This window comes from Anopheles maculipalpis, chromosome X (genome assembly GCF_943734695.1).
Source record: "Anopheles maculipalpis chromosome X, idAnoMacuDA_375_x, whole genome shotgun sequence".
Classification (NCBI taxonomy): Eukaryota; Metazoa; Arthropoda; class Insecta; order Diptera; family Culicidae; genus Anopheles; species Anopheles maculipalpis.
The window spans coordinates 17139188-17166000 of NC_064870.1; the positions used below are offsets into that span (position 1 = coordinate 17139188).

Consider the following 26813-nt stretch of genomic DNA (forward strand, 5'->3'; position numbering starts at 1 on the left):
TATAAATAAATAATTGCCATGTTGCTCATAAAGTTTAGCTTTTTATTGTTCCAGAACAAAAAAAGAACTTAAATAATTTTGACATTGCATAAAAAAATAATGGAAAGATGTTTGAATTTCCTTCCCGACTATGTTAAGTTTTATGTTTTGCATTCGAGTTATAATGGTTGTTCGTTTTGTTTTTTGTTTTGTGTATAATAATAATAATCTTTTAATAACGTACCTTCCTGTTCGTTACTTCGAAAGCAAAAGCTTGTCTTTTTTCCCGATCATCTTTTTATGCTTTCCTTTTAAAGGGCTTGTGGAACGTTTGTGAAAAAAGGGATTTTCAGGGTAGTTAAGGCGAAGCATTTGGTACATTACAGTTTGTTTTAAGTCGCGTTACTTCTCTCTCTCTCTCTCCCTCATTTTTAGTTCATACGACGCAACCATTTATTTTAAGTAGAAATTTTTTAAATCTCATAGAGAGGAGGGTTGCTTGATGGGAAGAGGATATGAAAGAAACATGAGTAAAGCCATCCACAACCAACCAGTTGTTAATGTGTAAAACAAGAGATCACGACGCGATCGAGTTCGTATGCAACATTACTTTCACTTACACAATCTCATCCATGCTGTTACATAAATACGAGCGACTACGCATAAAACACGTACAATTCATTAGTTTAAAAAGCCGAGAACGAGTAACGAGAAAAAAGGGAACAAAACTCGATAAGAATATACCGCCAGAAGGAATATTTTTTAATGTTAAAAGTAATACAGATCTCATAATGGCAATAATGATAATAATAAATTGTATTAATTAATTAAAATAATAATTATGAATTATGAGACAAAAAGACACACCACATTGCTAACTGGGGAAAAGGACGCGTCCTTAGAGGAACGTTCTGAAAAATAATAATAGTACACGCAACATTCTTCCTTCCTTACCTTGCTTCTCTTGCACTTGGACAATTTTAAATTTTGCTTTATTTTAGTTGTCGCTTACGAATGTCTTACCGCAGCACTCTAAACTAAACATCAAATAGTTGATCGTTTTGCTTCGTTGCGTTCCAGGCTAATCTTTGCACAAGGAATTTGTTCCTCTGTGGCTCTTCCGTGTAGAATTCAATATACGATACACAGTAATGAATATTTTCTTCCTTTCTTCTGCATGTGTGTGTGTGTGTGTGTGTGTGTGTGTGTGTGTGTGTGTGTGTGTGTGTGTGTGTGTGTGTGTGTGTGTTTACTTCACGCGTGTTTTAACAATGAGAACAAAATACACACTGGGTAAACGAAACACCTTGCGAAAATAACGTATCTTCGGCACATTACAATCGGTTTTGTTCGTCCTTGCCAAATCCGCCATGCCTAATGTAACACATAATCGCTAACTGTCACACCTAACAATGGTTGCACGCGTAAACGCAAATATTAAATTGCATCCTTACTGCCGGCACCGTTTCCGCCCGCTGCTTGCGCCGGCATCTCTTCGTAACCCGCCTTTTGTCGGTCTTCGTCCCGTTTACTATGATGACGATGTTTCGATGACTTTTTGCTGTGCTTTTTCTTCTTGCCCTTAGCTTCCTCCTCCTGCTCTACGGTGGTGGCAACTACCGATTCTTTTTCCTCCTGTTTCGTTCGTCCCTTCGCAGCCTTGGTCTGTTCCACTTTGCACGGTTCGTCGTCGATCATCAGCATCATTGTGTCTTCGTTGGCGTTGGCCATCTTTTTCACACTGGACGAAGACGATTGTTCTTTGTTGGAAGATTTTTTCTTCTTCTTTTGCTTTTCCCGCGTACTGTTCTCTAGTACGATGCTGGTATCCGTGGTTGGTTTCGAGTGCTTCGATGACGAGCGGCTGCCGTGCCGTGGAAGGTATTGTTCCTTACTAGGACCAGTCGGATCGATTCGCGTGGTGGCTTTGGCGTTGGTACTAGCGTCTCCGTCCCGTAACAGCATCACGCTGTGGTGTTGGGTGGTGCTGGCCGGTTTTCGTTTCAAATCCGCTGGATAGTCATCGTCGAACGGACTAGTTTTTTTTTTTTTTGTGCGTTTGTGTGTTTTGATGGAATGAAAGAAGCAAGAGAATTGTACTTCATTGTTGAACTTCGTAAAGAGAGGACATCGGGGAAAGATGTACTTACGCATCCAGATCAATATCGAGCGCCCGGTGCGGGTCATTCGGGTCAGCATTATTCTTGTCCTCTGTGTCGGACAGTATTGCACCTTCCGGCACCTCAATGACCGTGTTTACGACGTGCAGTGGTTTGGGGTCTGCATGAGGATAAGCAAAAATGATTAATAGCTTGTTCTAACGAGAATCATTTTCTATTTACTATATTAAATATCCAATCTGACGATTGCTTTGAAATAAAAAATATTCAACGGTAAGGTACCAACATTCTACTTTACATTAGGACGACCTAACGATTTTGACTAGTTTTGAATTTTCAAACTGCAATAATTATATTTTTTTTATTCTAGTGTAGGCTTATGCTGATTTTGTACAAGTTTCTCTAGCCATTTCCTCCTTTTTTTGCCGTATCCCGGGCAAACTCGGTTCGGTGCTATAATTTTCTTAAGTAAAATAATAAGAATATTGCTTACAACTGATAATTATGTATTTAATTATGTTATTGTCGCGCGTTACTTTTGATGAATATTTAAAGAGTGAGTGAATGATTTAGATTTCTTTATCCACTCTTCTTTTATGATTCAAATCAATAAAAAAGAGTGAGTTTTCTCATCTCTAGTTTCCAACAAGACCGTTTTTCTCATAATTGTAGTGTAAGGAAAAGCAGCAAGAAGAATAATTATGCAAAAAAAAAAAAAATCCTACAGACTTATAAAACAATTTTAGCACTACATATGTACGATACCACAGTACAACAAAAGATCATTTGTAGAAAGCACCAACACTTAAAGTAAAAATGCTGTAAAAATGCGTTGCGGCTACACAAGTATAAAATATTAACTAATTAGCCTTGACAATACGCGGTCATACTAAAATAAAATAAAAACAAATTAACCTAACAAAAGGTCTAAACATACAGCTAAGAATTAAGGCGGGAGCGGAAGGAGGTTAAGGAAGAATGAAAATAATATTAATACGTTGTCATATATTTGCTGTCAATGCAATAGTTTTGTTTGTGGTAAATGCACCGCAAAGAAATAGTTTCTCTGCAAACATTGCGATGAGAAAAACTTTTTTTGGGATTAGTTTTAATATGTAGATATTAAAACTAATCATTAAATAAGACAAATTTAAATTCATTATTAGAATATAAAAAAGGAACAGTGAATTAACCACAGGAATAAAAATGTAGAGCTATACCTTCGATTTTTCATTCGATTTATGAAATGTATCTAAAGTAAAGGTGCATGATTCCTTATCAACAAAAGTAAGAATATTACTCCAAATTTTCAGCTTGAATCGTTTTTTCAATGCTTTGTTGCCAAGCAATATGCAATGTTTTCTTTTATTTTTGAGGAACGATTTGACGGTGTTGCTAACATAAATTGTTTTGGTCGTGGAAGTACCATTCATACACTGGTGGTTATCTACTTAAACGTATTATTTCTTTACAAGAAATGGTAGGATCGATTTGAAATTTTTAAAGTAAGTGTATGAAGGTTGGAGCTTTCTAAACATGATTTTTAATTGTACTTTGCTACCTTACATACTGCTACGCAAATTTCGGTCAGTCTATAGGATTGTTTTTTGAATAAATACTTTTCCTGCAGCTATTCCTTATACTCCAATTATGAGTAAAACTGTGTTATGTCGGAAACAAAATACATGATTAATGTTTACACAAATTGTTGTATGAAACTCGAGATATCTACCCTCAAAAATGACCAATTGTTTCGACTAGTCCGATCGGAATGGAACAAACCTAAATTATTTCCAAAAACAAGAACGCAAAACAACATTCAAGTGAATGGAATAAACGTTTGGATAGATAAATAATTATCATATCCAAGCAATGTTCTTATTATTTTACTTTATTATTATTGCACTTTAAAAATTCAAAACCAGCTAAAATAACTGCAAGGTCATTTTAGAGTTAAGGTTGCAACATTTAGTGCATTAAACTTGCTGGAGCATTAAGCAGTGGCTTATTTGGACGGTACTATATATTCTGTTTGAATAACATTGTGCCGTCAATCTCTGTCTAAAGGTTTCAGTTTACCATGGTTTTCTCCCTAGCTGTATTAGTTGAAACTAATTTATGCAACGGCGTACCATGTATCGTGCGATTGTTGTAAAAATATATTTAGGGGCCGCATCATGTTTTCAATTATTTTTTTAATTGTATAATTCTAGTGTTACGACAGCGGAGAGCCGTCATGCTCAAATATAAATCTAGTGTTAAGGTCAATTTTATCTTTGATTTTTAATGCGAACAAGACAGGTTTAGCTTTCAAACTTTAAAGTAGGGTAAGTGTACCAATTGTTGTGCGCCAGCACCAAATGTTATGCTATCAATGAATACACCAAGGTTATGGAAAACCTATGGCATTTTGCTTTGTCATATCAACACATTCATATAACATAACGTATGCCTTATTTTCTTACAAGCTTTACTTTGTTTGTAAGTATTGAATTGAAAAATCATAATTATGTGTGGATACACTGTCAAAAAATTAATTTTCCATATCGATGAGCTATAAAACTGCCCACTTAAAAATAATGGGCATTTTGGTTTTTATTCTAACTAAAAGTCAAAATCGATACCATAAAACTTTTGGTGTAAACCATTGGTGTACCGATGGTGTCAAAAGTTTGTTTATGGGTCGCTTAAGCTGAAATCATTCAGTTTTTGATCGTTTAATGATGCGAAATAATTATTTTATAGAGCTGAAAAACAGCACTACATTTTTTTTCATAGAGGACGGCCAGGCCGTGTTGCTAACAGCACAACAATTAGTACAAAATTTACCGTCATAATTGATTGCAAATAATTAGTGCAAGATAACTGATGGGTACCAATTGTTGCGATATTCTAGTGCTGTGAAATTAACGTTGGAGATTATGGAGATTTCATGCACAAAATTGACCAACTTACATGGTTACTATTCTGAAAGTATTGAGCAGTATTACCAAAGTTTAGTTTAATGGTAGAATATTTTACTAGTTAAATTTCAATTTAATTACGATCTACTCTAACGTACAGGATGTTCATAGAATTTTCCTCTGACAGCAAAGATTAGTGTCATTTTGCTTGGAAACGCGTAAACATTTGACGCTTGAAATATTTAGTTTTCAATACTGAATATTGTTGTGTTAACCATTGAACTATTGAAATTTGTTTCAGAAAATACTTATAAAACATTCAGCTTTGTGTTTATGTTCATTTTTGGGTGTGAGAACGATTCCAAAATAGTTATTAGACTAGCACATCAATTGGTACATAAGTAGCACTGCTTTTGGAACACATAGCAAAACAATTGGTACATCGCAAAGGTTTACGGAAACAACCAAAACATTTGTAAAAAATAATCAAAATCTAAAAATGAAAAAGAAAATCGAAGCTAAAATGTAGGCCTATCTGAAAAGCCGTTTTTGTGAATCAGCGATTTTGTCGCCATTATTATTTTCGTGAAAATGCTGTATCAACTAATTGATACATTTACCCTAATGCAAAATTCGTTAACCTAATAAAAAACATAAACAAATATCGCTTACCATCGCTTTCCGAATCAGATTCGTCCGAATAGCGTTTGCTCTTCTTGCCGTGCCGCTTTGACTTCTTGCCCGATTCGCTCTTTTCGTTTTTGCTCTTTCGCGAGGATTCTCCACCCTTTCCAACGAATACACGCGTCGACCGGTCCGCATTCATCAGATACTTATCGGATCGTTTAGTGGCTAAAATAGCGTACGAAAAAACGAGACAGAAATGAATAGCTGCAAATTGCCAGCGACAAAAGCGATCATACTCGTAATTTATGAACTTACAATGTATTTGAAGAGGCACCTCTAACACAATCTCAGCGATCGGGATATCGTCGTAACCGTCATGCTGCTGCTGCTGATAGTCGGTAGTTGGAGTCTTCTTTTTGGCCGGTTTAAGATAGTTGGGATTGTTTGTTTGCTCCAGGAGTCGTGCTTGTCTCATCTAAATCAAGATCAAAGGGGAAAAAATGTAGCATAAATATCATATAGAGAAAATATCAGCCGCTTTTATTTTAAAACACTTTTGTGTACTAAATCATTGAATCTAGAGGATGTAAAAAGCTTTGCAAAAAAATGCAAATTGTTTTCGGAATGAATCAAACCTCTGAAACTAGTGAACAAATTGATGAATTTGGAATTTTTGTCACATTGTCAACAAAATTACAAAATTAATTCAATCATAGATTGTTATGAAAAGATCAAAACTGACCCTGTTCTATAAAAATTAAATTATTTTCATTTTTGAGATTGAACAAAACTATTTTTGCACTTGAGTTCCCTCGTGACTTATGTACCACATGAAAGTTCATAATTTGTTTTCTACATTTTGTCGTTCAAATAAGCTGCGATCATGCGCGACGCCTATAGCTATTCAACATTTTTTTGTGGCACGATTTACGTGTAAATAGGGCAAATTCGTTGTATGGGAGTTTTCATTTCCCCGGATTAGAATGCTAATATCTTTTGATGTGCTCTTATTCTTCTTCTCTTTTGATCTGCTCATATTTGTCATATTTGCAGGAAATTTTCAAGAATTATGAGGCTATTTGTTTTATCAGTCAGACGACTGATAAAAGTTAGTTGAGAATTTAAATAAACCTCCTTCAATTTTTTTTGTTTTCACAAATTGTAACATCTATGTTTGTAGTAGCTAATCAAGGATCAAATATACTTTTTGTATGAAAATATTTATTTTATGTTTGATATTTTTTAGCAAAAGTGAAAAGTTAATAATAACACTCAAATAAAGTTTGCGTCCTGCTCAATGTTTTTTGATTGTTTAAAATAATTCAAACGATATCCTCATTACTCGGTTTTGTATAATTCAAACAATTACACAAGCCAACGTTAGTGAAGATGTGCAAAATATTTACACCAACATCGGTATGCCGATCATGTATTGAATCTCTTCTAAAGCAAGCTCCCAATACAAAAAAACATATATTCATATGCAAATTAAAGCGATTGCTCACTAAGGAATCGATTAGTTATTAATAAAACCAGAAAAGGGAGAGATTATGCAAAAAATCAATTTAATATAGTCAATATGAGATATTTGACAAGTAATATCTTATATTTGTTGACCCAAATATAGTAGGTGGTATTAGAAAATAGGGGTTATAATTGAAAACTAGATTACAAGAATAATTCACAAAAATACAAAAATCTCTTAAAAATACAAAAAAAATACATGATAATTTTCCAAGGGTTTCAAGCTGATAGCTGCATTATATTAAGCGTTGATAAAAAAATAAAAATCATGCAATATTCCCGGGCAGATGGTCATTGAAATAAAGGTTAACGAAAAAACATTTAAATCCAAATGATCTCTATTATCCATTTACCTTATCAAGCTCTTCCTGTGTGTATTCTATGCGCTTATATGAACGTGATCCACCGCCGTTTGTTTCACGCTCACCGCCAGCACCACCCCGACCTGCACCGTCCGTAAGAAATAGTGGGAATTTCGAGTCTTCATCGCTGGAACTACCGTCGGCGCTACTCGCTTCTGCCGATGGCGGCGGTTGATTGATCCACTCGTCCAGATCGAGATCGTCTGGCAGTTGCACCTTCCGCTGGGCTTTCGGTGCGACCGGATTCAACTCGCTAACAAATAATCCCTGCAGATCTGTGGCAATCTGCTCAATCTCATCCCATGCGGCACTGGCGTAGCCTGAGGTAGCATTCGTCATCGTGTTCGAGATATTTCCATCTTCCTCACCAGCAGTTGTTCCAATTTCGGGCGTATCGGGCGCTAGTTCCAGCAAACCGCCCAGCGGTACAGTCTGTTCGGCTGCACCAAGCGATTCACGGAGCAGCGCAACCAAAAAATACACGGAACTGGCACGCTCCTGCACTTCAATGTCGGCCGAGCTGAGGTAGCTGCGAAGGCCTTCGTGCAACTTCTGACAATACCGATCGATGGCGGCAGCATCCCGATTGCGTACAGCTTCACCAACCAGATGGGCAAACAGTTTCAGCGCGTTTTGTACGTACACTGCCTGGATGTGACCAGTGACCGGCTTCGGTTGCAACAGTACGCCCAACGTACGCTCTGGTCCTTCCAGATGGGTTGCAAACTCGCCTACAATCCAGGCAGCCGCATACAGTACTTCCTGCATCGTACCGTTCGGTGCTGCCGTAACTGGGTACGTGTCTAGCAGTGTTGCCATCTCGTTCACGGCGAATGTACGCACCGCTTGGACGCGTATCGCCACATCCAGCAGTTGGGCAGCAATTAAGCGGCCGTGACGCGAACCCGACTCGAGCAAAATCAACTCCACCAGTACGGTGAGGTACCATTCGAAGTTGGTGACGTACTGGTACGAACCCTGCGAGCAAATTTCAATCACCTTGTACAGCAGTTCGTCACGATACGATGACCCTTCGGCACGCTCCATATGGCCGAGCAGTCGGCGCACGATTTCCATCAAGTTTTTCTTGGACACCATGCCGTATAGCAAATCGAGCGCTCGCAAACGGATTGATTCGTCCTTGTCGTCCAAACACGCCAGTATCAGATCCTTATGCGTCTGCACACTCTTCGGATGTGTTTTTAAGATCTTGGACATGGCGAGCAGGCCGAGATATTTCACTAAAAAAAATTTACCGCGTGATAGAAACATTCGCTGCAGTAGAGTTCGTCAACATCGTCAGTAGAAAATAATCAAAAAGATACATACGATTTTGATCCGAGTCCTCGATCAGGATGCGGAGCTTCTGGACGCACAGCTGTATGGAAGCGCTATGGTTCGGCATGCCGCTGCTGATGCTTATCAGTACCGCAATCACGGTATTGATGCATTCGTACAACAGACTCATCGCCGAGGTACTATCGGATTGCACAGAGCACAGGAGAAAGAGAGAAAAATAAAATAATATGTTTGTAAGGAATCGCCGGATTTTAAGGTTCAGTGTTTTTTTTTCTTTTCTTCTGTCTAATCGAAGCGCTATGAGGAAGTTACTAAGTACTCTACAGTCGTTTTTACTACTTTCCGCACAACTAACACAGTATAAGTTTTCTGCTCATATGAAATATTCGATCTAAAAAATGTTCTAATACACATGAAGCTAGACGACAATACGGCGGAAGCCGTCATACTTTAAAAAAAACATATGAAATTAAAGTGACTGGCAATAAAATAAAACCACTTGCTGCAATAGCAGGTATTGGATCAGCTTTTGGATGAATCAAGAAATCAATTATCATTCACTTCTTCGATTCTGAATAAAATATGCATAAAACACATATAACCATAAAATAAGACCATTCATTTATTTTAAAATACACACAAAAATGCTTTATAGTTTTGGGTGTCTCTTTTTTACATTCTCTAGGATTGGTTAAAAGTGCTAATAAAAAAGTTTGATTTTCTTGGCTCGACAAAATTTCAAACATATTTTAGGGTTTTTTTTATTATTACGTATTATGAGAATACAGCGACGTACCGTTATACTTGATAGTAAAAAAACGCAACCATTGTTGAATTTTTATACAAAAAAAAGGATGCCATAGATAGTTTACTTGCTGATGATCATTCTAAAAAAAATGATAAAGTTATACCAAGTAGAAGTATCGAAATCAGTATTTTGATAAAGAGGCGTAGTCTCAGAAACTCAAAGCCTCTATAAATAAACGAAAAAAATATTTTAATAAGCGGACTTAAATTGGTCTCATATTATTGGCAGCCACTGTATATAGTTTAAGGAACCTAATAGAGTATTTCGACTTTTTTTTTGTACTTTTTCCACAAATGCTTGAATCCATCCCATTTATGATTTGATTTGATTGACTAAATTGATTTAAATTTAGTACAAAAACACTAATGGATCAAAGTGAGCTATGGACGACCAAAAATATATCTATTCTAATTTACAATGCGTCCTTCCATGCTGAAAAACTGCTTTGGTTGCGATTTGACTTTAGATTTTGTAACGTGTCATAGCTACTATTTTTGTTTCCAAATTTTATGTTGTAATTATCACTTTATAATTATCATTTTATATAAAACGTCTCTCACGTAATAAACAAATATTTTTTCAAATTACATTCATACGACAATACGGCACTGGACCGTCATAACCAATTGTAAATTACATTCATGCAGCAGTACTTTTCAATGAATTTAAAACAATTTTATAAGCTAAAAACAAAAAAATCAATGAAGTTTTTTTTTTAAATTCGTAAAAACGGTTAGGCCGTATTCCTTACATAAAAAAAATAGAGACAGGAATTATTTAACTAGCAAAAAAACACAAAAACATATTTATATTAAATAATGCGTCTAAGAATATCAAAACTTTGTAAAACGACACATTTTTGTTTGTTCGAGATATTGCGTCTAATTAAAATGAAACTTCTAGACTAATTGATCATTATCGGAAATTGCGGGACAGATTCACTATCATTTGGGAATTCATAAATCAAACCTTCGTCTTTAAACATTAGTTTCTGTTATAGAGAAACAGCATGACATAATACCTTATATATTCAGCAGTAAAACGCGTAACAGAACAATAGGGCCACTAGTTTTTTTTTTTATTAAATGGAAAAGTTAGCAATACGGCCTGGCCTTTATGAATATGAATCCTTTATGAATAAAAAATTAATAAATAAATAAATGGAAAAAATGAATAGATGGGTAAAAGTGATGTTTTGCAAACGTCTATTCTTATAGAGAATAAAAAAATACGTTTACTTACATTTATTCATGCTTGCGCACATTATTACATTTTTTTACATTTTTTACTAAAAAAATTTATTCTTTACATTCAAATTTATTCTACTTATTCTCAAAAAAAAAAAACTTGTGACCTTTTTGTTCTGTTATGCACTGCATAGTCAATTTTAAAATTGAATTTTAAGAAGCCTTTACTCTCATACAGTGTAATATACCAATTTTCACCAACCATTCCATCTTAACTAAACTAAATTTAACAACGCGATAAAAATACATCAACAAATGCTTCATGATAAAATAATGGTAATGATTTTCTAATACACGTGTCTAAAAAGAATAAGCAAGGAGCGGAAAACATGGGCATGGAGCGCCTCTACTGCCGCTGTATGTAAACACAGCAAGCACATGGGTGAGAAGAAAAAAAAACAAAACAAATTGTATAAAACTTGCCTATGGATTAAATTGGTCAACGGTTCAATTAGCTTTTTGCCTAATCTGGGTTCTAGCGGAGTTAAAGCACCGAACTGGAAGTAAACGGAAACGAAACAAGAAAAGAAATACGATTTTAGCGTAACGGAAACGAAATCAAACTGTTCGTTTTGAGAATGTGTTTTAAATTAAATAGAAAAGTATGCTCACGAGGAGCGAGTCATTGAAACACTTTGTTGTTTTGTGTGTGTTTGTGTATTTCTTTGTAGGTTTGCGAGTGTATATCCAGGAAGATTGTAAGATTGGTGTGGAAGTGTTTAAAAACTGTGTCACTAAATATCCGTTCAATGGCTGCAACAACACAACGTAAAACCAAACAGAAGAAAATAGAACGCGTCTTACACATACACAAATAAACACCACGAGAGAGTGGTGTTTTGTTTCCGTAGTTTTGATAATGGGTAAAAATCAAAATACATTAAAATGATTAAAAGTAACATTCATTACTCGTTAGCCCCATTCAAAAATGGTTTGGTAGTGGAGAAATATAGATAGAGCCATAAGCTTGAATGAAGATGGAGGAGCATTAAAATGAACGAGTCCTACGAGAAGGGGCAGCGGGTGTGCGCTTGCGCAAAATCTAGCCGTTGAAAACCGAACCTGGAAATCAACTCGATTAGCGGATGCGTCAGTTTCTTGCCCAACGCTGGCTCGATCGCGGTCAGGCTGGCAAACTATAGTCATCGGTGGTGGGGGGATGGCATAAAACCGGAAGAAGAAAATGTTAATTAAATATACGATTTTAATATTAACGGCGAACTGGAAGAAACTTGAGTTTGGGTTTGCTTCTCCATCCCGTGTGAAGTGTAAGTTGAAGATTAATTAGTAAAAATAAAAAAAAACAAGTAAAAGAAAATTTCATCCGGGCGGCGCTACAAGCTTACCAGTTTTATAATTTTGATCAACATCCAGTTGTTGGTCGAAGTGGTCATCAGCTTGAAGAAGATGGGCGCCAGGGACAGATAGTTTTTCGGATTTTTCCGAGCCAGTTCACAGATGACGTTCACGGCCGCGGACTGTACGCTCGGGTCCGGATCTTCGAGTTTTTCCTTCAGCTTTGGAAAGGCAGGCCGTAGCGCTTCTGGATACCGGAGGAACACTTTGTACATCATCAGCACCGCCTTCATGCGCAGATACGGTTTAGTGGAGCTCATCTGAAAGAGCAAGAAACAGGTGAGTTCTATGTGCTCGTCTTACGTACCGGCGTGCATTTCGTCCATTCTAGTGATGAGAGTAATAACACATTTAAAAAAAAATTAATTCACGCTTACTCACTCCTTACTGGGGGTTGATTCATTTAATTACTCTTTTGAGAGTCGTTATAACGATGCAGCAGAAGGCGACCCCTAACTCAAAACTAAAGTATTACGTGGGAGGGAATGCTTAAAGTTGTCCAAAACAATTTTCGAACTCTAAACTAAAAGAGTTTTAAATACTCTTGACTCTTGAATCCCTTGACGACTATTAACTCTTTAGGAGTGAGTTTGATAATAACGATTTCCAAAGGATTTTAAACACTCTTTGCGATTCGAATTCCGAGAAAGTTGTAAAATTTCTTTGTGAGTAGTTTTTTTTAATTCATTCATTAGAAAGATTTAAATCATTCCCACACTCTTACTCTGTGTATGCAAAACTCTAAATTCATACCAGCGTCATGATGTCGTTGGCGAGATCCCGCGACAGATCGGTCGAGATGAAGCAACTCAGCCCGGACAGGGCAACGCCTGCATCGTACTGGTTTGTGGAGCTTAGATCCTTCCGGATCATGTTGGTCGTTAGCATGAGCAATTCACTGTCCGGATGGAAGCACTGGCTGGCAGCAAGGTAACCGATTCGCTTGCAGGTGAACCGGTTCGAGCTCATCACCTCGATGATGTTAAACCCGGCCCAGGAGATGTCGTAGCCGCACATCTGCAAGTAAGTTAGCTTGGCAACCGCATTGCTCTTGACGTTCACGTTGTCCTGCCGAAGTTCCTGCTTGATCTCTTCGATGCACTGTGCAATGTACTTGGCCTGCAAAGGGTAAGAAGCGATGAAATATTTTCTATCGACACGGTACAACAGATGCCTGAAACGGGGCCCAGCCTGTCCGAACAGATCCATCGTGTCAGAAGCGCTGGTTACGACTGCTCGGCTGGAGTTAGTCGTGCCTTATCCCATACGCTAGTCCTTTCTCGCTTCACTTACCTCGTTATCTTTGTTGTTTCGTATGCCTCGTACGAGATCGGTAAGGTTTTTGTCAAACATCCGTTCGAGGTTACCTTTTACCATCTTCAGTGCCATTTTGCCGACCGCTGACTGTGTCTTCTCGGATGCGAAGGAAACGAAGCAAGGATCAGTCTGATTGTGGCCGCCTTCGGGTATGGTAACGTGCGTGTGCGCGACAGTACCCGTTGATCGATTCGTGCGGGGGAAAGTCGCCCGTCTGGCAGACAGGTGTGCCGGTTGATTGATTCGCTTTTTGGACGGGTTTTGCGAGGGATATGCCCTCTTTCTTGAGTACCCCCTGCTGGGGTTCGATTGACATTGACGGCCCACCAAGAGGACCGTGTTGAGGGGAGCCGCTGTCAGCGCTTTTTGATGCTAAGGTGCCAGCTCACACAATCCGCTCCGGTCACCTAGCGTAATTTGGCATCCCTTTCGTTTGCCTATCCTAACCACCCCCGACACACTCCAACGACTTTCTAGTTGGAACAGATTTCACCCACCCCACCTCACTATGCACTCTGACGCATTCACACACACAAAGTAACAAACAAAAAGAAGATATTTGGCCTACGTGGGCACAATATATGCAATGCACCTCACAGCGCTTTATCTGTTGTGTAAAGCACGACTTGACCAACAAGAAAAAAACTAAAACCTGCCAGGTCACTGTACGATATGACTGTAAAAAAGTGTCGCAGCACTTCTTCACTGGAACTTGACAGGCGAAATAACAAAACGAAGGACACAATCACTCTACCGCAATAGTTTCGATCGCTGGCAATGGGTTTTACCACACCAGCCAATCTACTTTTTTTTCTTCTCTAAACCGATAAACATACGGGATAGAATAATTCACCGAAACGTAGACGCAGTACGGTGAGGGGTGAACGAAAAGAAAATGATGAGCTGTCAAATTCGGATGACGTTTTTGCTCGATATTTCCCCTGCGTGATTGTCAAATTGGCTGGAAAAAAAACCACACGACAGAAAATCTTTCGTCGACAAGTGCTCGAAACTATAGTTTGGGACGTAGTTTGAATTTTAATCGTAGTGTCTACAATAAAAAAAAAAACGTTGTTCTATGAGCATTGCAATTCTGTCTACATGCTATTTCCGGAAAAGTGAGGCTATTTGATATCTAACGAATGACATCAAGTTGAGAAATTTAAAAGTTCTTCTTCTAGTTATTTTTCACTTCCAAAGCTGTAAGCATCTACAGTGGCGTATCAAGGGATAAATTGCATTTTCCATTCTATAGAACCTCTAGTTAGGCTTATCTTAATGTAAAAATCAAATAGTTCTGGTAATATACATTATCAAACTAATTTAACTCCTTTGGTAAAACACCAGGTAACCATAAATAGTTAATAAAAATGTAAATGAATTAGGATCAAATGATTATCCAAGCAGTATTTTTAGGTCCGAAATGATTCAAACGAGTGACTTATCATTTTGTTAAGAAAAATTAAAGAAATTAAAGAAGCACACGTAAGGTAGGACTGGCAAAATATGTGTTTCTCACAACAGTATGCCCATCGTGCATCGAATCTTTTCTAAAACAGGCTCCCGTTACAAGAAATTACTATCCAGCTGCTAAACAAAGCGATTAGTTACCAAACAATGGGATAATAAGTATTATTCTTCTTCTTCTCGGCTTAATGACCTCTAAAGTCACGCCAACCATTGAATGGCTTACTAGACTAGCCGATATCACGTAGTTAAATAGGCAGTCCTCACCTCGGAGCGACGGTCCGGATGGGATTTGAACTCCGGTCCTACCGTGTTAAGACTAGCGCCGTTGTCGCCTACTGCCTGAACGCCCCGGACGCGCCAATACAATGAAAATTAATACAAAAATAATAATATGATAATATGACAATACGGCACTGGACCGTCATAATCAATTGTAAATAAATAATAATATGATAACAATGGGCAACCAAGCATGCCCGGGATAAGGCAAAAAATACAGGGAGAAAATGCACCGATAATCTAGTTTATATACATAGTCATCACATGCGGTGTTGACAATACGGCGCAAGCCGTCATACTTAAAATAATACAAAAAATTATAAAAACGAGATATTAGAAATCATAAGCTAAAGTCACTGTACTCCGTAAAAAAAATCCGTACAAAAGAAACTTTTACGGCTGTTTAAGCAAAATAACTAAGCTTAAGCACAAAAATAGCTAATTTTCAACGGGGAGATGGTCCACATGGGATTTGAACCCCGGTTCTGCCGTTTGCAGACCACGACGCTGTACTAAAAAAAAAAAACAATGATCCAGCGAGCTGTACTAGCAACGAAATCGGCATGAGGTCGAGACACAACAAACACACCATGCGGATAAACGAACTAACATTAGTTGTAGAGAAATACAGTCCGCGGAGGAAGTAATAGGGAGGAATATTTGAGGTCGTGAGCATAGCACAAATAAGAGCCTCGCCCCTGGAGACAGCCACTAGCGGAGGGACAAGACTAAGAAGAGTTGTTGCTATGTTTAACAAGATAGGTAAGATCACTAAGGCAGGAAAATAGCCAAAGGATAAGGGAATTATCGAGACCTAAATCGGACAGTTTTTGGAGCAGCAGGGGATGTGGAACAAGATCAAATGCGAATATAAAATCAGTAAAAGTCAGTCAGTATTTTGTCTTCGTCGCATTGATCCTCAATAGGTCGGAATAAATGGAGTTAGTGCCGAGCCCAGGATCCAAAACGAATGAACCTGGGTTTTGTGCCGAAGTCTACGCACACTAGGCATTCATAATTCAAACATCAAACCAAACAAGCTTTCAATATACATATACAACAGGAATGATCAAAGATAGCCAATGGCAGCTAGGGGATTTTGTTTACATCTGGGATTTTGAATTGATATTCGGCTTTTCTAAAATATACTCCCAAACACGCCCGATCTCGCTTTCGGTTCCGTTTTGAGTGAATTATTCTCCTACAGGCCAAAGGAAGAAAGCAAGTAGGCCTTTGGGCTAAAGAGTAATAAAGGCCCTCAAGTTGTACGGGATTCATCTCATCTTTTTTTTTTTTTTTTTATTTTATAAACCAATAGTTTAGATATTTTCAATATGTCCTACTCAGCCATGTTCACAAATGACTGTGGAGCTTGCATGTAAGTTTGCTGCGTGCAACTTGAGGGCCTATATTACTATTTACCCGGCCTTCGCCTGCATACTGCTGGCGCTCAATGCAAGGGGGTAAATGAGAATTATGGTAGTGTGCGTAGAATTTGGTAAAACTTCTGAGTGTTACTTGGGATTTCGACTAACTTCGTCTATCGCGACCTAATCTAATTCTATTGGCTTCGCGTTTCAGGGGTGTACTGGCTCGCACACCGCCGCAGATATACGTCTGATGGTGTCGATAGGTCTGGATAGACAACGTTAGTCAAAATCTCAGTTAGTAATCCGAAGTCGAGCCGATGTCTACGCACACTACCATACATTTCTTTCACCCCCTTGCATTGAGTGCCGATAGTATGAAGGCGAAAGTCTATCCGCTTACTCCTTTTGGCATTTAGAAGAATAATCCACTCAAAATGGAACCGAAAGCGAGATCGGGCGTGTTGGGGAGTATATTTTAGAAAAGCCGAATATCACTCCAAAAACCAAATCCCTAGAGTGTTTTTTGATGTTTTTCTTTTCGCCTGCCCTATCCCTAGACTGTTTACTACTTCGTTTGCTCGTTAAATGATTTTTCCATCCGAAGAATTATTTAGATGTAAGCAAGGAACTGTATGCAAATTTGACTCACCTAAACAATTACCAAATCAGCATAAACATTTTTTAACTGGGTTTTTTTGCGTTTGTCTGTTTTCTTTGGTCAAAATGGCAAAGTAAAAATAGTGGTGCGCTTTTAAAAATACACTCTCGAGAACTATTGTTAACAAACCCGGTTATACAATTTCCTGCTAACAATAGCAATCGCAGCCTAGTAAAGTCTGTAAGCCCAACTTAGTTACAATTCCTTGGGTGCAAACTTTACAAACTGCATTATACATTTCGACCAGCCGTTTGGATGCTCGACCAGCCAGACTGGACCAGATGTAATTCGTCCAGCCGTTTAGATGCTCTTTAATAAAAAGCATTTGTTGGTCATCAATTACTAACCAAAGGGAATTAAACAGCGAGTGATAAGCTTGGAATAAATCAAAAACCATAAGTAAACAGATAATAATCCATGTCCTTGTAAATGGAATGCAAAGGTCATTAAAAAGGTCGTCAAACAATTACAATACCTATTCCTAACCTCGTTGAACCAGCTGCGTAGAAGACGATAACATCAAAAAGAGAGAGAAGTTACCCGCATATCCTTATTTCGGTGTAAACAGCATGATTGCATCCTCTTCTGTTTCATAATGTTTCACACTCTTCATACATACATACATATATACATAAATATACACACACGGAATATATAATGTATGCTTTCTTTTTTTATTTCCACAATAATATTTAGTCTAATGATTTTTCACACTTTATGAGTAATCCAGTTATTGCGTGTTTATTTAAAGTGAATTATTTTCCAATTTTCCATATTATAGAGACAAAAAACTATTCTTAGTTTCCATTTTCATTGTCAACAGTTGCAGTGCGATCTGCAACAAAGTCAAACAATACGCGCTGTGTAAGAACTCCCACGAGCCGTTCGGTAGGTGTAGCACCTTAAAAAAAAAGATAAAATCAAGGTACGTCATGATGCCGCTTATGACCCGAACAATATCACTTACCTAGTTCTTGGCGAGTAACTAGTACAAAGCTATCCTTTTCCAAAATGCGCGATGCACGACCGATGTTTTCCTCGTGGTCGATCTTAACAAACTGCTTAAAGATGGCCCGACGCACGAGGTCAGATGGTTTCGCCAAGCGATTGAGCAGTTTGCTCAAAAGGTTTGGTAGATGCACCACACCCTTGATGGCACTGAAAAAAGGAAGGATGAAGAGTTCAACGGCAAAAAAAACTCAATTCTTCACATTATAACGGACGATGTGATCAGATGCTTACCCTGTGCCATCCACAACAGGAAGATGGGTGCGATTGTTTTGCTTCATCGTCGCAATAGCGTCATTGATAGGCACATCATCACGCACAGTTAAAAGAGTTTCTAAAGGCAATGTCCTTACTTTTTCATTCCACCACCTGAAAAAAAAATCGGATAGCCAAGCAGTTATGTAATGTCTATAAGCAGACAGTATCTACCTCTATCAACTTACTTCTGATTATAGCAATTCTCCGACTCTTTGAAGTATCGTGCCTCCATCCAGTTGTCCGAAACAAATTTGGTCAGATAGTTGCGAATGTTATCCGGCAGGACGACAACACAATTTTGTCCCTCTTTTAGGTCCTTGGCCGCCTCGAGTGCCACGAACAGGTTGCCTCCGCTGCTACCACCGCACAGCAGACCTTCGTCACGAATCAACCGTCTTGCGAGGGGCAGTGCTACCCGATCATTAAATTTATACCACCGGTCCACCACAGTGCGATCGAGTACGGTCGGTAGGAAGTCGTACCCGACACCCTCCACCTCGTAGAAGCTCACATCCGTCTGGTTTAGCTCTTCCGGTTCAGCCAGAATCGAACCTTCCGGATCGGCAGCGATAACCTGACAGTCGGGACAGGATTCTTTAATTCGACGTCCGATACCGGTCATGGTTCCGCCGGTTCCCGTACCGATTACGACCATATCCACTCGGCCACCCAGTTGCTCCACAATTTCCGCACCCGTACCATCGTAATGGGCCAACGGATTTCCAGCATTACGGTACTGGTCGAGTATGATCGAGTCTGGGATGGAACGCTGCAAACGCTGCGACACGGCGATTAAGCCTTCGGGCGAGTCGAACGCTGCCTCCGTTGGTGTGCGAATGACTTCCGCACCGAGCGCTTTCAACGTATCCACCTTCTCGTTGGACATCTTTTCCGGCATCACGATCAAACAACGGTAACCCCGGGCGGCAGCAGCCATCGCCAGTCCGATTCCTGTATTACCGGACGTCGGCTCAATAATGGTACAGCCAGGCTTTAATAGCCCCTGCCGCTCTGCCTCCAGCACCATCCGCACTCCAATGCGATCCTTCACCGATCCGCCCGGATTAAGGAACTCACATTTAACGTCTAGAATTTGAATTGTAAGAGAAAAAGTTCATTGATAAAAATATGAATCTTACCGAGTAAAATATGCTAGATGGTAATTTCAAGTGATCTATATCTATCTATCTATCTTTTCGGACTGCGTTTCCGTATGCAGGACTGATTATCCCGCTAGCTATAGATCAAGTCAAGGAACACACATCTCACAGTCCAATACTTTCCCATGATTATAGGGTCAAAGCAGAAGAAGAAACTTCTGAAATACTTACAAACATTGCATTTCAATCCCAGCGATTGGGGAATTTTGTTGAGCTTCACCAACGGTGTTCCCCCGACAGCTTCCAGAATCGAAGGCAGCACTGACGGCTTCGGACCACTGCAACGAAAAAACGCATACAAAACGGTTGGAGTAAATACGAAACCGAACCCCGTACAATGTGGCGTTGCTTGTTACTGAGGATTTACCCTGTGATTAAATATTTCTTCTTTTCACTACTTGACTTCACGAGCATATAAACAACAGTTCACACTCCAGTGTCCAGCTGGAAACAAACATCGATTGACCCTGCCGTTATGGGACCTCCAGTAGCACCGTATGAGTAGGTAGGTTTATCACCAAGTCGTGGCAACAATACACACCCATCTTTGCGGGGAGCAAACGTACACTGCGATGAGCAGTAACGATAGATGCGTCCGAAATCAGCACGTGCTCGTTCAATCGTATGGCTCACAAGGAAAATTAAATCTTATTAAACTATTCCTCCATTAATGGTGCTGGTGTGTATGACATAACATCTAGCTAAAACCACTACTCTAATCATGTTTAAGACAGAAAGCAGTTAGGATCAATGTGGAACCGAATTAGACCACGTGTCAGTAGTATGAAACGATGTGTCCATGATCTCTGACCCCTGGGACAGGCGAATATTGAACTCGTTTGCTAATAACATGAAACCGGCAGTCAGTTAGATGCGCACTACCAAGGGCCACACTCAAATGGCTGGACACTATCAACTATGTCCGCATCTGGCGATGTTAGTTGACGTATGTAAATGTTTAAATTTAATAAATTTCGGTGATTTATAAAGTGCCGTACATAATACGTGTTATCAGTGATGTGATTTTGCTTTTTCAAATATGACGCACATTTCAGACTATTCACTTGTGTTTCAGAAGATACTGCCAGCGAATAGAATTAAATGCCCATTGGTTTGTTGTACGATTTAGTTCGTATATTAATGCGTAGAACGTTCATTGCAAATATATCTGGAACATACCACTTGGGTTTATGGTCTGTTATGCAAATATTTTAGTAGTTAAAAAAAGTTTCAAGTTATAGCATTGACAACGTCTTTACTATCTATTACAATTTTGACATCATTCAAAATTGCCCAAAAGTTAGTTTTGCCACAAAAACAAACTCATTTTTTCGAATATCACCACTAGAGATAAAGTATGTATTCTTTTACGCTTTTACAAAATTTGATGCATGTCACTGTATATGGTGTTGGGCACAATTTGCGAATTTCTATCCAAGACTTCCAGCCCCTGTACCTATTATGGATAATTGGATTCAGCAATGCATCTTCTTCTTCTTGTTATGACCACTTTCTAGGTCACGCCAGAGGCCATCGGTTGGTTTATTAGATTTGCTGATACCACGAAGATGGATAATCAGACCTCACTCCGGATGGGATTTGAACTTCGGTCGCCTCTACGACCAGACCGCCCCGAATCGTTCATCGAACCAATTTGAACTACGACTCAATCGTTGAATTGATGTTGGGTGCCAGATAATCCAGATTTTTGGCTGATTGTTGGCGAAATCAATACTATAATAACCGCAAGTAGCTGCCGCCTGTTATCCGGTTTCGTATTTCATGATGTGTTGATTGCAAAATACTTAAGCTATCCACAAGTAGCTAACCTAATCTAATCTAGACATTTAAAACCAAATTAAAAAGCAATATAACTGCAAACATAAAGCATTGACGGCTTCCTTCACACCATTATAATAATTTAATAAAAATAAAAGTCAGTGACGAACAATTATGAGGCTACTTACAGTGGTTCATGGTGGTGCGGGCTAGTTTCTGTCGTACCAAGCGACCAGGTACACCGAGATGGTTGATCGGGACGGATAAAGTTTGCCATCGGATCCTCCTCAGGGACGGTCTGTTGCTTTCCGTTCACTGCCAGATGTCCATTCATGGGACAGCTGCGATGGCTGTTGGTGCTTGCCATCTTGTTCTTTTCAAGTTGATAGGAGTCACACGTGTGGGAAGATCGTTCCCGAACTCAACCAAGCAGGGAGAAACACTGAAAAACGCTTACTGTTTTCTCACACACAAACACCTTATCCTCACACGCAGGTTACAACTCTACCTGAGTTACGATTGGGCACAGTAATATTCAATTTAAGGACCGTTCGATAGAACTGATCCCTCCGGTGCAGTACAACGGGCAAAAAGGTATTAAGCAGTAAACTTGCTGAGGCAGGAAAAGAAAGCAGCGCACGTCGTTCTAGCACTGTGATCAGCAATCAAATGGCGAAAATCTCTGCAGAATGAGGGCCTTTAAACCTTCACACAGCATCACTGTACTGTGAGTGTGTACGGCTATGGCTACTCTGCCATACAGCAGTGTGCGTTGTTTCCCTTCATTCCACAGTGTACAACATCCTTCATGCGAACGGTGTAATTTTTGTGGCATTTAAGCTAGCATTAAATTGGTCCATCGAGTGCGTCCGGCAAACAGGCCACTAGCACCAACACTACCACAGCGATCTGATAGGTCCAGGAAGTGGAGTGGTTCCGTTTGCAGTGGTTGCGGTTAGGTGATAACCGATCGACGCCACATACACATTCCCACCCGGCAACAATCTCAACCGTCTCGCCTTGTCTCGCGCGGGACTTTGGGGCCGGTTTAGGAAACCGAACCGACTTATCATCGGTGGGCTCTAATTGACCGCATGGTTTCGCGACTCAGCAGCAGACTCAGCCAGTGGTCGGCAAAGTACGGCAGTAGTTTTTATCCGGCTCGCAAGAAAATATTGGTAGAGTTCACAGGGATCACAAGAACTCGTCCGCTTGATCACATTCCGCTGTCATTTGTGTCCTTCTTTTGAGGGTTTTGAGGACAATTAGACTTGATTTATCTCATTTGTACATTTTTCGCTCGTCCTTTAATGACCGTTCCTAGTTATGTCTGGAAATCCACGGCTCATAAGAAATGTCATTATAATTTTTGGACGCTCGTTTATTTATTGACAAAAATTTCAGTGATTCAGCATCAGATCCAAATGTATCATATTTGTCTACAAAGTTTTGTTTGTTTATTTATAAAGGTTTGGAGACTCTGAGATTACAGTCTCCTCTCTACTGTATACCAAAATTGGTTAATACTAATACAAAACTATTGCAGAAGAGACAAGTCTATTAATATCAAACTATTGCAATTCTTCTTCATCTTGGCTTAAAGATCTCTCTAGGGTCACGCCGGCCATCGAATGGCTTACTAGACTTGCGGATACCACTTAGTTCAAAAGTAAAGTCCTTACTACGGAGCGACGGTCCGAATGGGATTTGAACTTCGGTCCTACCATTTGAAGACCCTATTACACTAAGGCTAGTAAAAAGATATAACTAACCTTGTCTACACATTTGCTTTCCAAAAGCTTACAGACTTATACCTAGAAAACGATATCCGTTAAGCTAGTCTTTCCTATGGCCTTTCTCTAATACCGTAAGCTACAATACCTTTTCGAGGACTTGTACTAAAATATAATAAACATTTAATCGTTAGTTAAAAGAACTTTCAGAGAAAAAGGACGTTTGATAAAAGAACGGTCCTGCAATATAATATAAAATTCAGGGTAGAAACAAATGTTACATATACATAAATAACGTGAAATAGGGAAAAAATTAAATTTAATAGACCTCTCAAATATTTTCATCTATTTTTGGATTACTTTACCAATTAATTAAATTACTAGCAATATTTTATAACGATTTCAAAGCATGTCTTTCATTTGTTTGAGGTTTCTGGGCCGCTTTTTGAAATTGTGGCTTTTTGAATTAACTGGTTCATTTCGCTAAAAGTATGTCGATCCCTGGATAAAAGTATTGTGCGTGTAGGTAAAATCAAAATAACCAAGAACCAACATTCAGCTGAAGATGTTTTCAGTAGCAAATTTTATATTCAACTGCAATCTGGTTTGGTGTAGAAAACTGGCAAAATAATTATTTCTTTCATTCCATTTATTTTATCATGCGTCTGTTTTACTCGGACCTTTATCAATCAATACTTTTTGCTTTTTGTCACTTACTGTTTCGCAGCGTGAATGTATGTGTTTCTATACATCTGTGAGCCGCTTTGCTTTCTCACCCCTTTTCGCTCAACAATTTGTTTTTCGTTTGTTTTCATCGACATGTCTGTCTTACGGTTTAAGTTTTTCTATGTGGTGGTATTCAAAGGTTCTTTTTTAACATATGCTTGAACTACTTTTGAGCACGCAGTTATCATATCCGAGAATTACACCGTGCATTACATGAGAACGTGGTTTTAAAGTTGACGATTCTAGCCGCAAGGCAAACTGATAAGCAAATTCTCGATACTTCGAGTTGCTATGAAAATAGCTTATGGAAGCGCATTGTAAGCATAATCGTGATATTAATTTTTTTTTTTAAACTATGCATACTTTTCATCATGCGCTGGAATAAAACCGGATTGTTTTGTAACGATTATTAATATGGAGCGGCTCAGTTGTGCAGGTGACATCGGCTCCGGTCTTCAAACGGCAGGACCGGGGTTCAAATCCCATCCGGACCGTCCTCCCGTAGTAAGGATTGACTAACCTCACTACGTGGTATTCATTAGTCAAGCAATACGGCCAAGGGCGGCCCCTTACGAAAAAATATAAAATTTATCAACTTGTTACACTTATCGTCATGCCTTTGAAAAGTAAAAAATGAAGAACTGCTCGTAAAATGTATATGGTTCTGATGCTCGTGTTCTTGCATTAGAAGTAATTTTTATTAATACATAAAATTATATACCTCAATGATTGTTACGCAACCAAAATTAGTAACAAATAAAACTAGGTACATAAGAGATGCACTAAGCTAAGTTATACGGCCTAGCCGTTCTTCAGTGACAATGCATTATTAGGTCCACACTTGGATTTTTGTTCGTCAATACCAATGATCTGGGATACAGTTGAACTGACTTCAAAAGCTTCAAAACAAGGCGCTGAGCCTTGTTATATTCTGAGCCTGGGACGATACTCATCTTCTATTGCCATTCTACAGTGGATGTTCAATGCGCACTGCCGTACGCCGATTCCGCCGGGCTAGTCTAATCTCTGATAACTTTTTACACCTATCCTAGCTGAACGGTACCGTGAAGCCAATCGCTTTGCCAAAGAAGCCATCCACGGAGCGAAAGAGAGCAGTTGGAATCAGTTTGTAATTGATGTCAACCCTCTCTTGACCTGTAAGGAGCCTTGGCGGCGGGTGAGTGTGACACACTCCTATAATTCTTAATCAACCTTCCGATCCCTCTACTATTATTCCACTGGTTGAGGTACCTGAAGCTTTTGAAAAACACTTTGCAAATGTTTCAGCTACCGACAACTTTTCGCCACCGTTCCGCAGACTTTAACGCAAAACAGAAAAGATCCCAATTCCCCAAGTAGATGCCACTGACAATAGATACAATAGATTATTTTCGATAGCAAAACTAAACTGGGCACTTAGCAAATGTCAGGGCAAATCTTCAGGTCCTGACAACATAGGTTATCCTTTGCTTAAAAACCTTACGCCTCAAGCCAAATTAACACTCCTTAAGATTTACAATTACATCTGGTTTACCGGGAATATTCCGGCGGATTGGAAATCTAGCCTAACAGTACCAATTCCCATACACAAAAACCCACTAATGAAATAGATAGTTACCGTCCAATCTCGCTCCTTAACTGTATGGCTAAGGTGCTGGAAAGGATGGCAAATCATAGACTTACACAGGAATTAGAAGATCGTAACCTCCTTAACAATAACCAACATGCGTTCGGGTGTGGCAGGGGTCACCAGCCCGATTAACTCCTTCCTCTACGAAAGCGGCCTTCTTCCTATGGAACATGTCATCACCAACCGACTAGTCGCAGCTGCAGCTCGGATCCTTGAAAAAGGACTCGACGTAACCACACTCATCACCAGAGCAAAAGCAGAACTACAAACACTCACCAACCAACAACTACCACCAATCATCCAATCCACCAGCCGGGGAATTCGTCCCTGCTACCACCGTACACCTGCCATAGACTGGGAACTCAAATGTTCTCTCCGGGGAACCGGAAAAAGCAGTCACATCGCCAATAGTACCTTTACTCACTTAATTCAGACTAAATACAAACATTTCCATCATATCTTTACAGACGGCTCCGTTTATCTGGACTCAGCCGGCTGTGGGATTCACTCCACCACAGACAACTGCGCCATCAAACTTACTAATAACACCTCCATCTTTTCCGCCGAAGCGATAGCAATTCAACTAGCCGCCGACGAAAGACTACAGATTGACCGACCGAACGTCATCTTTAGCGACAGTGCCAGTGTTCTGGCTGCCCTGGAACACGGCAACTCCAAAGACCCCCACATCCAGCTCCTAGACTCCAAACCTGCGTTCCCGACAATCGTTTTCTGTTGAATTCCGGGTCATTCCGGAATCAACGGAAACTAGAAAGCCGACCAACTTGCCAACAATGGTCGCCTCCGTCCTGATGAACCACACAACACACTTACACGCCTTGATGCCATCCGCTTCACCAACACCATCATCTCCCATGACTGAAACTCCACATGGCACAACCTAGACCTAAGCCACAAACTCCGTCCCATCAAGCACAACACCGCTTCATGGGAAGATACCGAATCCAGCCACATCCAACGAGTCTTTTCCCGCCTTACACACTCCTACCTCCTAGAAAAATATAGTCCTTTACTCTGCAGCTTCTGTGATGTTGACATCACCGTCCGCCACATCCTCACCGATTGTCATGGATACACGACACACCGAACCACCTGCCAACTAGACCACTGATTACACGACAATTCTCACCCGACAAACTTCATCAGAACCTCCTTGTTCGATATTTACGGATCAGTCAT

The 26813-nt window shown here is 39.4% G+C and overlaps 2 protein-coding genes across 2 annotated transcripts; both read right to left on the bottom strand.

Moving 5' to 3' along the window:
- Positions 1-1350: 1350 nt before the first annotated feature.
- On the bottom strand, positions 1351-13798 carry LOC126561954 (AP-3 complex subunit delta). Its single transcript, XM_050218350.1, has 10 exons — positions 13519-13798; positions 12979-13344; positions 12216-12485; positions 11293-11366; positions 8845-8993; positions 7507-8756; positions 5945-6104; positions 5675-5854; positions 2130-2259; positions 1351-2014 (listed from the first exon to the last, which is right to left on the bottom strand). Exons 1-10 carry the CDS (start codon positions 13612-13614, stop codon positions 1417-1419), a joined length of 3273 nt encoding a protein of 1090 aa, XP_050074307.1. The 5' UTR covers positions 13615-13798; the 3' UTR covers positions 1351-1416.
- A 4318-nt stretch (positions 13799-18116) lies between these two features.
- On the bottom strand, positions 18117-21945 carry LOC126557027 (cystathionine beta-synthase-like protein). Its single transcript, XM_050212670.1, has 6 exons — positions 21713-21945; positions 19917-20023; positions 18771-19671; positions 18562-18696; positions 18287-18477; positions 18117-18220 (listed from the first exon to the last, which is right to left on the bottom strand). The coding sequence occupies exons 1-6, from the start codon at positions 21889-21891 to the stop codon at positions 18117-18119; spliced, it is 1617 nt and encodes a 538-aa protein (XP_050068627.1). The 5' UTR covers positions 21892-21945.
- Between the last annotated feature and the right edge of the window lie 4868 nt (positions 21946-26813).